Source organism: Anastrepha obliqua, chromosome 1 (genome assembly GCF_027943255.1).
Source record: "Anastrepha obliqua isolate idAnaObli1 chromosome 1, idAnaObli1_1.0, whole genome shotgun sequence".
In the NCBI taxonomy this organism is placed as follows: Eukaryota; Metazoa; Arthropoda; class Insecta; order Diptera; family Tephritidae; genus Anastrepha; species Anastrepha obliqua.
The window spans coordinates 101,632,537-101,645,211 of record NC_072892.1 but is presented as its reverse complement, the minus strand read 5'-3'; the positions used below and the strand labels follow the sequence as shown (position 1 = coordinate 101,645,211).

Below are 12,675 nucleotides of genomic sequence, written 5' to 3'. Positions count from 1 at the left end.
ACAATCCTCAAAACCCAGTTTGCGGATGGAGAGACCAGTGCGAAGTACAGAGAAGGAAGGGATCTCCCCTTCAAGATGCTACTATGTCCTACAGGAAGTTGCCTCCAGAGGCCAATCTCCTTCAACCTAATAGCGCTCTGAGCAGCAGTGGATTTAGCTTGCAGAGCCACAGGAAGAATGACGTCGAGGGCAGCAGTGGGACATGTTCTACAAGCACCAGTGACGCCCATACATGCAGTTCTCCCCACTCTCTCTAGTTTAGTGGTGTTTTAGCCATTCTGAAGAGCTACCCACCAAACTAGGCAACCATATGTCAAAATTGGCAGAACCACTAAGTTGTACATCCAAAGGCTTGAGACCCTATTTTTTGCCGAACATAGATTTACAGGCGTGGAAGGGTAAATTGGCGTTCTTAACTCGATGTTCTATGTGCAGCTGCCAGTGGAGCTTGATGTCAAGTATTATTGATACGTGACTTCCGATGAGAGTGTAAGACACTGGTTGTTTAGTCTTGGAAGCTTAAAAGGTGTAGGCTTGTATTTCCTGGTGAATAGCACAACTTCGTTTTGTCAGAGTTGATTTTGAGACCGCAACTGGCAGCCCAACTGCTGAGTGCAGCCAGTGCACCTTCCAAAATTTCAGCCATTATAGCATAATACCTGTAGTTGCAACTTACTGAGTGTACATTTTGTCCAGTCGTCAATTCCATTTTATATATTACTTTCACTGTTATCAGCTATGAACTTTTCTTTTATTCCGCAGATAACCGGCAGTTAATGGTCAGATCAAATTTATCAGAAGTTACCTGACAGATATTCGCTAGCCAGACATTTAGACATTTTTGTCAGTTGATGCTTTCCATTTCAATTCAACCGGGCTATTCGGGACATGTTCTTCGATTTCGATGTAACTGAAATATGTTGCTCTCTGGTCAAAATAATGAGACACGTATTTTTTTGTTCGCCCGAAAAATTTTTTTTCAAGAGTTATCGGCAATTTTGTTTTTCGGCTCAAACTCGATTTTTTTTAATTATATAAGAAAAATTTTTTTTTAAATGCCCATAACTTAGTCAAATATGAACCGATTTTAATAATTCTGGTTTCAAAATGATCGTAATTACTTACACGAGGGACTTCACGTAGAAACAATTGCAAAAACGTAGTTGAAAATTTTTTATTTAGCAAAAAAGAAAAAAATTGAAATTTTTTCCAAATTCAATATTTCAAAAAGTGTATTTTTTTTTTTTTATAACTTTTTCCAGATCAAGAGAACACCTTAAACTTCAATTAAGCTGAATGCCCAGTAGCTAAAATGAGTTGTTTTTGAGTAATGACATTTTAAGTAAAAAACCTGTTTCGCAATTTTTGTGTTTTGCAAAATAAAAAATTTTCAAATACTTTTTTGCAACTATTTCTACATGAAATCGCTCGTGTTAGTAATTACGATCATTTTGAACCCAAAATTATTAAAATCGGTTCATTTTTGACTAAGTTATGAGCATTTAAAAAAAAATGTCTTATATAATTCAAAAAAATCGAGTTTGAGCCGAAAAACAAAATTGCCGATAACTCTTGAAAAAAATTTTTTTCGGGCGAACAAAAAAATACTTGTCTCATTATTTTGACCAGAGAGCAACATATTTCAGTTACATCGAAATCGAAGAACATGTCCCGAATAGCCCGGTTGAATTGAAATGGAAAGCATCAGTTACGAATTATATTGATTAAAAGCACAAATCATGAACAAGACAATGTCCAGGTTCATTCCAACTTAGTTTTCTAACCGCTAATATAAGTCATGTTCGATGGCACAAAAATTTTTAATATTTATTCCTAATTTTCGCAAATAGGCATTCATTAGGTCTGTTCATGAAGAAAATAGTTTGTAACAATTGTTACAAATTATCAAGTTTTGGTGTTCATGTATCCAAAAATCTTGCAAAGTAGGGGAAAGTGAGATAGCAAAATGACATACCATTTTGAGAGGAAGTTGCAAGTTTTTGCTGGATAAATGTTTACTTGTAAGAATTTGCAAGTAAGAAAAACAGCTGATCGCAAAGTAAAAATAAACACGAACTAAAATTTGAGAATGGCAATTGCTAATGGGATGTTCTTCATCTGACAGCGATGATGAAATGGAAGAAATTATTGTGGACAAAATGAAATCATGTTATTCCGAAGTTCGTTATTTTGCATTTTATTTGCTTTATTTTTATTTTTATTAAACACGAGGTAGCTCAAGTAAAAAATTTTAAATTTTTGTGATTTTGCCTGTCAACAATTTAATCAGCCGTAATACTTGCAAATTGTTATTGGTTTTGCGTTCATGTATTTCTTTGATATTTTTCTCTTTGAAAGAGAATTCTCGAGAATTAAATTACTAGCAAGTTACGTGATAATTTTTACATGAACAGACCTATTAACGCCAAAAAAAATATCCATCACTCAAAAATCGAGAGAACAAAGTGACAATTCGTTGCAAGAGGACCTCGTTTTGTGCTATAGAAATTTTAAACCACAAAAATTATTCAATACGAAAGCATCTGAACATTTTTTGTGGAACTTTTGTACTTGTGCCGGTTTGAAATTTGCAGTTTGCAGTCAGAAACGATAAAATGGAAAATGTATCAACAAAAAACGATATATATGTAGTCAAGTATACTTATAATACGTTCACATATATGTAAGTAGATCATATACTTTTTCGTACTTAACTCCCATACCGTAATTATAAAGCGAGATTTCCCATACAAAATTTCTCTCCCATAATCTGAGATTATAAAATAATCTTAGATAATAAGCATACTTTTTGACATACAATGTTTATTATGTAATAGATCATTATTTTCACGAGTGTCAAAGTGGAAACTAAATAAAATGGATGCCAGCAAACAAAACAGGTTTGTAGACATAAATCCAGTAGAATGTTTGTTAGGTATTATTAATTATGCATTCATCTAACAGAAAAAAGCGTGGGTCCATAAACGTGTGTCCTCTTATTACGTATTATAAAATGTAATATCGAATTTCGAATGCGTATTGCTGCCAACTTTTTGTTATTAGCAGCCAATTGCGCAATTAAATTAGCTATTCGTTCTCCTTGTATATTCTTCATATCGTTACTAATAATTAAACAAACCAAGAGCACCGAAATATTCCACCAAAATAATTTCTATGAAGAAAAACCTTTCACAACAGTATTGACAGCTGATTGTCAATTTTGCAGGTAATCTGCCTTGTATGAACGGGTAGATTAATTTTGTGGATTTGTAATTGTAATGTGGATGGTAATTAATACGTAAACGCCATTATTCGAACATTAACCCCAAACGTACAAAAAATGCCTATCCATCATCGGTACCCACCAACCACATTACCCCATACACACGACTCCGTATTGGGCACCCATAATTACTAGCGTACACCTATTGCAGGGTAATACATCCAGCACCTGGCCCTTCTGCCAAGCCACAGTCAGTGTGCATCATCTACTGGTATCCTGCCCAGAACTTGCTTCTCAAAGGCATCACCACTTCAGCAACACAGATCCTCTTCTACTTTAAAAGATGCCACTGAAGAAAACATTAAAAAAATTTACAAATTTCTGAAGGACACCGACCTAGGTACTCCATCGTATCTGATCCAACACACATCACCAGCCAGCCGAAAGCCTCTGCTGCTAGTGCTGCGTTTGCTTGAATTTACTTATAATTTTATTATCATGTAAGCTTTTAAAAAAAAAAAAAATAAATAAAATAAAAATAAAATTCATATGTGAACGTACTTTTAGATATGTATATGGTAATTTTTTTGGACAACATAAAAAAATTGTATACAAGCTCAGCTCCTACAGGCAGTGTTGCCATTTTGATGATTTTGGAGCTAGATTTAGCTCTTTTTTTTTAAATTGCTCCAAAAATTTGGATTTAGCTCCTAGCTCTTTTTTTAGCTCTTTTTAAAATGAAATAGTTCTTTTTAGCTACAAATATTTTAAATATTTAAACAAAATAATTTACTACTCTTTGTACTTAAATTAATTCGACGTGTTTTTTTTGTTGCCGTGTGGTAACTCCTGTAGCCATGAACGATTTCTATGTTCTATAATCGATTAGTTTCAAAAGTATCATACCTAATACTATTGGCGCATTTTCACTTAAAAACGCGCAATGGAGAGGTAAGCCTTTTTTTTATTTTTCTAATTAATAATACTTTAAGATCACTTTTTACTTATGCAGATTTATAAGCAAAAGACTGCCGCCAATGAGGGTTCTGACGATGAATGTTTGGCAAAGCAAATAAGGTAAAATTTTAGTTATTTTGTTTAATATAAAAATAACCTCTTTAATGCTTATAGGAAGTACGAGCAAAAACCGCGATCTACATGGCTTCAAGACAAAAGATTCAGGAAGTGGTTGATCGAGACTGGAAAAGGTTTGCAATGTAAGTACTGCCACTGCAGCTTGAAATCCAAATTACACGGCCTTATTCGTCACGCTGCCACAAGCAAGCACATAAATGCAGCTTCGCCATTTATGTCGGGCTCTCAGCCGACAGTTTCATTTATAAAAAAGCAAGAAATGGAAGTACACAGAGCGGAATTGGCCAATGCGTTATTCATCGGAGTACACACTTCAATTAGAGTGGTTGACCACCTAACCATTTTGCAAAGCGGTATATTTTCGGATAGCAAAGCTGCACCCAATTTGAAGCTACGAAGATCAAAGTGTAGCGCTATACTTAAAAATGTGCTAAGTCCCTATTTTAAAAGTTTGCTAATGGCTGATCTCAAAGATAATAAATTTAGTCTAATTATCGACGAAGCAACAGACATAACTACAAAAAAATATGTGGGCATTGTAGTCAGATACTACAGTAACTCATCGAAAGTTTTCGTTAATACTTTTTTAAAACTCGCGGAGTTGGAAAAGTGCACGGCGGATGGCATTGTGTTAGCCATTTCCAATACATTAAAGGAATTTAATTTAAGTTTTGAAAACATGGTGGGTGTAGGAACAGATAATGCTAGCGTTATGGTTGGGGTTAATAACGGAGTCATTACTCGACTGAAGGAATTCAATGCCAATATCAAACTCGTTCCTTGCATTTGTCACTCAATACAACTAGCTGTTTGTGCGGCTTCGAAATGTATGCCAAATGAAATCGAATTTATAATTTCCGAAACCTACAACTGGTTTTCAAAATCTTCGCTGCGACAAGCACAATACGAGTCTCTATACTCTGCCATTAACGATGGTATGTGTCCATTAAAAATTACTCGAGCGTGTGAAACACGGTGGCTGTCAATCAAACCAGCAGTCAAAAGAATTGTAGATCAGTGGTTGGAACTTAAAACTCATTTTGGCATAGCCGCTTTGAATGAATCATGTCACAAAGCCCAACTTCTTTCAAAAATGTACACTGATGAAAATTTGGCATATTTCCAGTTTTTAAAACCAATTTTAAGTGAAGTGCAAAAAGTGAACAAACTTTTTGAAAGTAACATAGCTGACCCTATGAAATTGTTTTCCGAAGTTGTATATTTAATTTCAAGCTTGTGCATCAGTATAGTGTCACCTTCTGAAGATTTCAACGCTTTAACGTCTGAATTAGATAATTTTTTTACTCCTATTCCTTACTTTCATTATAATTTTGAACAATTTATTCGACAAAAAAAAGAAGAAAACACCATAAATGAGAGCACAGAAAACGAAATTCGTAATATTTGTCGAAAATTTATAATGAAATTAATTGAACAGTTGAGGCAACGTTTGCCACATAACATAAATACTTTACAAAAAATTGATTTTTTTCCACTGAAAATACTCTAAAAACAAAAAAAGCCTCAAATTTTTGATTACTTTGAAAACGAAAAAAATAATTTCAATATAGATGAAATTACATGCTTGGAAATGCAGTGGCGCAACATACATTTATATGATTGGAAAAATGTGAACAATACTTTAGATTTTTGGATCAAGGTTAAGGAATATAAAAATTCTGTAAATGATAATCCGTTTAATGAACTGGCAAATTTTGTATTTTCTCTTCTTGTGCTACCACTTAGCAACGCTGAAGTTGAAAGAACTTTTTCGATGATGAATTGCATTAAAAATAAACAACGCAATAAAATTAATTTGGTTATGTTAAACACTTTGTTAACAACAAGATGTGGGCTTAAGATACTTAATAAGTGTTGCCATGATTTTGTCATAAAAGATGATCTCTTAAAGTTGATGAGAAATGATATATACGACTGCAACAATAATGATGATATTGTAGAAGATTTTTGTGGTGATGAAGAATTTGATATATTTTGATATATTTAAATTGATATGTTATATCGTTACACTTTATTTAAAAAAAAGTAAGAAATGTATTTTTTTCATTGTTTTCCATACATAAATGTGTTCCTAATGAATTCTTTAAAGTACAAGATTTATTTAATGTGATGTTTAATAGACTATTTTTTTTTTTGTTTCTGCTTTTGCAAATAAATGAATATATGAACTTTTTCATATATTGTTATTACTGAATTGTTTAAAAATAATTTTAATTTTTGTAAAAAAATAAAATATGTGAATATATAAATGTGAAATGTAATAAAAGTCACTGAAAAATTTTTAGCTCTTTATTAGCTCCAAAAAAAAATTTTTGGCTCTTTTTAGCTCTTTTTTTTGACAAATTTAGCTCCAACAGCAAATTTTTTCTGGCAACACTGCATACAGGTTTTTGTAAGTGACAGTAAATTTTCCGTTCGTTACCTTTTTTTCTCTTTCCTCTCTTTGAAAGAGAATTTTCGCTGATGCCCTTAATTTGAATGCCCTTTACGCAAGAAACTTGCAAGGACAGAGCGCACTTCTGGCGTTTAAATTTGACAGGCTGTTGCAAATTCGTGTTGGGAAATTGCAAGCAGAAAAAAGAGCTAGTTGTTACATATTTAAAGTTATGAATTTACAAAGACATTAAAATCAGTGACGTAGAAGTAAGCAAATGTAATTTATTGAAACTTTATTTAACGATTTAAAAAAAAAGGTACATGCTCAAAAAATGTGTTCGCGACAGCGCAATGGAATCAATGGCGGCAGATACCACACTGGCATGTTGCAAATTCCTGTTCACGTGACAATACTTTCAGAGCCGGAGCGTTTGTCTCCAGTCGGACGGCATGACCCCGCCAACGAAGCCGCTGGATCTTTATTTGCTACGCTATGCCTATGTCGACATACTTTTCAGTTGATATTAATTTCGTATTAAATAAAATTAATAATAAAGCAAATAAAGTGCAAAATAATTATCATTACATGATTTTTTTTATCCAGAAAAATTTTTCCCATTTCATCTTCGCTGTCAGATGGAGAACATTCCATTAGCAATTGTATTGTTGTGGCAATCACAGCTACCTTCATATCATAGCTACCTTCATGATATAGCCCCTGGTCCCCATCCAGCATGCTTGACTGCGCTTTGTATGTGTTAGTGCAGTCGGGTGGCGTCGTGACACACGTATTTGTTGTCGGCTACACGTACGATGCTTGATGAAAATCAAAAATTTTTGATATTTTCGTTTGACGCTTACTTTTTTGATCGTGTCGGAGTCTGATGGACAAAACAGCAGGGTTGTATTTAGCATTGAGGTTAGTATTTAGTGTGCGGTTGCCCAATAGTATATTACTCGTAAACACCTACATATACTAAAAATAAGCACAATCCGTATGAAATATGTACATAAATAAGCAAAAAATTTAAAAATTTATGTGTAAATGAAATTATTTAAAACTGATATACATAAGTAATTTAATAATAATAAAGTTATGAACCCGAAAAACATAAGTTATAATTAAAAACATGACTTATTGCGATTTTTTAATATAACACAGAAAGTGGGCAACAAAAAAATTCTCAAACAACGAACAGAATAAGTTAAAGCAGATTACCTTTAATTTTTGTAAAATATCCCAAACTCAAATTTAATTCCCTTACTTAGGCTTTTCATCCACACTTTTTTATCTCTTTTCTTCTTTTTTTTAACAAATCTGCAATAGTTGCAAGTAATAAAAATTCATCATCCGATGACGACATATTTACTTCTAAATACAACTGTGGATTGATCGCTTTTTGTTTTGAACGTTACCGAGCAAACGACAAGCACCCGACACGCACACATATAAAGTGCTTGACAAGCAATGCTGGACCGTCGCCAGAGGCTAATAGTATATTGCCAAATTAGTTAGTAACCAAAAAGTATAAGAATAAAATACAAAAGATACCTTCAATACTTTCGATTAGTATTTCGAAAACTGCAGCCACGGTTTGTTTGTTTTGTTGGTTTGTTAACAGTAATAGGTGGCTGGAGGCTGCGGTTAAGAAGTACATACCTCTATATCATTAGCCAGTTCCTGTTTAATATCAGTCTTCAAATAAACTTTATAAATTTAATCTGAAATATATTTACTTACAATCTTCATTTTAATCATCATTTTTATTTAAATTATAATTTTGACTCAATTCGCAAATATTAATTCGTGTTAATTTTTATGTTCGGTCAGGTGTTTTTCTCACTTGCAAGTTCTTACAAGTAAAAATTTATCAAGTGAAACTTTTCAACTTCCCCTCAAAACGAAATATAAAATTGCTCTCTTCCTTTCCCCTTCTTTGCAAGGTTTTTGGATACATGAGCACCAAAACTTGATAATTTGTAACAATTGTTACTAACTATTTGCTTCATGAGCAGACCTAGTGATAATTAAACTGTCAAAAGTTTAATGTTTTCCCAACATCGACAAATATTTTAATGCTTTTATGAGCATGTTTTGAATTGAAATTATTTCACTGCCCGGTCTTTTAAATTATTCGCAATATTTCAGTTTTTATATATTAGCTTCGTGAAATAGGCCCTTATTGATGTAAACTTTATTGTTATTTATTTTGGGCAATAAATGAAATGAAAAAAACTTTATTAAAAAAGGGGTTATTTATTTTTATTATTTTACTCCGGTACTAGCAGTTCGCAAAAAAATTAAATAAAGTTGTTAATTAAACTGTCAAAAGTTTAATGTTTTGCCAACATCGACAAATATTTAATGCTTTTATGAGCATGTTTTCAATTGAAATTATTTCACTGCCGCGGTCTTTAAAATTATTCGCAATATTTCAGTTTTTATATATTAGCTTCGTGAAATAGGCCCTTATTGATGTAAACTTTATTATTATTTATTTTGGGCAATAAATGAAATGAAAAAACTTAACTAAACTTAAAAAAGGGGTTATTTATTTTTATTATTTTACTCCGGTACTAGCAGTTCGCAAAAAAATTAAATAAAGTTGTTAAAACAAATTAACATTAAAAACTATAAGGAGTAAAATTTGAAATGACTTGATTAAATTACTGAAATCATGGTTTTCATAATCGATACATTTTTTATCCATGTTATCGATAAATAATTTTTGGAGTAGTGACCCGTCATGTTTATTATGATTCTTGGAGATGTTTCTTAAACCATATAAATTGCGGAGTAATGCCCCTTTAAAGGGGTCTGAATCAAGACGTTTACGGCAGCGCATTGAAACAGCATTTCCCGATTCAACGCCGGAGCAGCTTAGCGTACTTATTCCATCTAAGAGTGCTGTGACTCAACTGAAACTAACAACACATGGCGGCACGCAAACTAACGTCTTCTGTGTGGACAAGTTGCCCATGTTCTTCGAAGTGGAATCTGGCGACTTAGCACCAACTGTATACGCCTTATGGTTAGTGCCTACACTGCTGCCCTATTTTACAACATTCCGTGAGGTGTTGCCGAAACTTTCCAATGGTGCGAATCTTATGCTGCCTGGTGTAGTGCCAAAAGGTACCGGAATGAACATGTACGGCCGATATCGGCAAGGTCAATTAATGGCTGTGAACTTGGTCTCGAATCAGGCTGCAGTAGCTGTCGGATATTTACCACGGTCTTCAGATGATTTGTATATGTGTGGTCGGCAGGGTGTAGCTGTGAATATGCTCCACATATTTGGTGATAAATTATGGGGTCATGAACCAACATTAGTACAGCAAGTACCTTTAAAAAAGGCTTCACCATTAACTACTGATGACTTCCCGGAACTTGGTGTTAAAGAGGATAAACTTAAAAAAAAATTAAATGAAATTCCAACGTTAGCGGATATTGTGGCAACGTCGCAAGTACCAGACTTACAAAATACGGAGGCAACATATCCTGAACTAGAGAGCCTGGAAATTTCTAAAAATGATGATATTGCGGAGGATACAAAGAAATGTGAGGCTGATTGTGAAGAAGCGACTGTAGAAAAACACGAAACGACTCCAGAGACAATGTTGAAAAACGCTTTCCTAGCGGCGTTGAAAAATCATGGCAAAACACTGCAACTGCCGCTTCTAACAAGCAATTTTTATCGTTTGTATGTTGTGCCTGAAGCACCTGAACCCATTGACTTGAAGAAAACAAAATACAAGAAGCTTTCGAATTTCCTTAATGAAATGATTGACCAGGGTTTCATAGTCGTGCGCGAAGAGTCGAAGGGCGTTGATAAAATAACTGCCATAGATCTGGATCACCCAGAACTGGTTAATTTTATAACAGATTTTAAACCGCCAAAGCAAACAGCAGAAGGAGAACTGCAAGATCAGCCTCTATTTCGTTCCGAGTTGACGGCAACTTATATAGTTACCGATGCGACGGCTCCTTTCTTTGCTAAAATGAATTACAAGCGAGGCGAAGGTATACCAACTGCACAAATCAAGAAAATTGTTCGCGAGTATATAAGCAAGCATAATCTTCCCAAAGCTGGTGCTGACAATATAATACAATTAGATGAGACGCTGGAAAAGATATGCGATGCTAAGACTTCCTCCGTTAACCAGATATGTATCGCAATTACCAACAAAATGGAATACAGCTTCCAAATGTGTGAGCTTAAGAATGTTGCCTCAAACAAGCCTCTCATACAAATGTCCCTCGCAACACGCTCTGGTAACAAGAAGGTAACTCTTATCAGCAACATCGAGTGCTATGGCATTATTGTACCAGAATTCATAAAACTATGTAAACAAGGCGCTGCGGCTAGTACCACCGTAGTAAAACTGCCCCATCAAAAGGCCGAGCAGCTACAAATACAAGGCAACCAGGTTCGCTTTGTTTTCAATTTATTGACGGAAACTTATAAAGTGCCACCTAAATGTATACTAGGACTAGAACTGGCCAAAGATGGAAAGAAGCACAAGAAAAAGTAGAATAATCCCTCACGAATTGCTGTAAAACAAGGGACCTAAACCGATAAAATGAATATTGTAAATCAGGATTTGTTTTTTAGTTCAAGGTACACAGTACGAGAGAAAAACTTACGACGGAATAAAGAACTTAACTGATGTTTAACAATAATTTATTTGCGTTTTATAATTTAAAACAGTAATTTGCCACAATAATAATATTCGTAATAATACGAACAACAATAATTTTTCATGTGGTTAACAGTAGTATTTACTGAAATTTTGTATGCCCCGAATTTCATTTAACTAATGTCTTATGTTGCTTATGAGTACAAGGGATGAGTCGTAAGTGTATTTACTTGGCTTTGCCTTGGGCCGCAACAGCTTCGATGGCTTTCCGTACAGTTTCCTCGTCTCCAAGGAATTTCATAGAAACCACTGGTTTGAAGTTCTCATCCAATTCATAGACGAATGGAATACCAGTCGGCAAATTTAGCGCCATAATCTGATCCTCAGAGAGATCTACATGAAAACAAGTGTTATTTTATTTCCACTAATTATTCGATATTACTTACTGTCCAAATGCTTAACAATGCCTCTCAAACTATTGCCATGAGCAGCAATAATGATTTGCTTGCCTTCCTTTAGTTGTGGAATAATAACGTCATTCCAGTACGGCAGTGTGCGTTGAATGGTCAATTTAAGTGATTCAAATTTGGGGAACTCCTCCTGCGAAGGGCCATTGGCGTAGCGAGGATCCTTTACTATGACATCATAGTAAGGGTGGTCGGGTTCCATTGGTGGTGGTGGAGTGTCAAAGCTGCGGCGCCATATTTTGACTTGCTCCTCACCATACTTGGCGGCGGTCTCGGCTTTGTTCAAACCAGTCAATCCTCCATAGTGACGCTCATTTAAACGCCATGACTTGCATACTGGGATATCCGATTGCCCACTTTCTTTAAGAATAGTTTCCAAAGTGATGATTGCTCGACAGAGCACTGATGTATGTGCAATATCGAACTTTAAACCAGCCTCTTTTACGGCTTTTCCAGCAGCCTGGGCTTCAGCTTTTCCCTTATCACTTAAAGCTGAATCAAACCATCCGCAAAATTGATTTTTTTGGTTCCATTCCGACTCTCCATGGCGAACCATAACAATTCTGTATTTTCCAGACATTTTTTATTGAATGGTTAAGTCCAACCGGAACTGTCTCAAATTTAATGAAAATAATTCCAAACGGAGTGTTATGCCGAAGTGAAAATTCTATTTGACCTATAAATGACAGTTACAAGGTCATGTGGGAGAAATGACAGCGAAATCTGATATACAACAGTGCCGCCGATACAATTGCAGAGTTGCATCATGAATGATATAATTTATATTCTATTCGCCTTGGAGTTGCATTTGGCTTACATTTTTCCCAATACTTACGTTTTTAAAGTTTTTTGTAT

The 12,675-nt window shown here is 34.5% G+C and overlaps 2 protein-coding genes across 2 annotated transcripts; one reads left to right on the top strand and one right to left on the bottom strand.

Annotated features, from left to right (window-relative positions):
- The first annotated feature begins 9,445 nt into the window (after positions 1-9,445).
- Positions 9,446-11,396, top strand: LOC129253389 (eukaryotic translation initiation factor 2D). Its single transcript, XM_054891747.1, has one exon. It carries the CDS (start codon positions 9,485-9,487, stop codon positions 11,246-11,248), a length of 1,764 nt encoding a protein of 587 aa, XP_054747722.1. The 5' UTR covers positions 9,446-9,484; the 3' UTR covers positions 11,249-11,396.
- Positions 11,381-12,512, bottom strand: LOC129253390 (phosphoglycerate mutase 2-like). The gene is made up of 2 exons (XM_054891748.1): positions 11,800-12,512; positions 11,381-11,746 (listed from the first exon to the last, which is right to left on the bottom strand). The coding sequence occupies exons 1-2, from the start codon at positions 12,398-12,400 to the stop codon at positions 11,580-11,582; spliced, it is 768 nt and encodes a 255-aa protein (XP_054747723.1). The 5' UTR covers positions 12,401-12,512; the 3' UTR covers positions 11,381-11,579.
- Between the last annotated feature and the right edge of the window lie 163 nt (positions 12,513-12,675).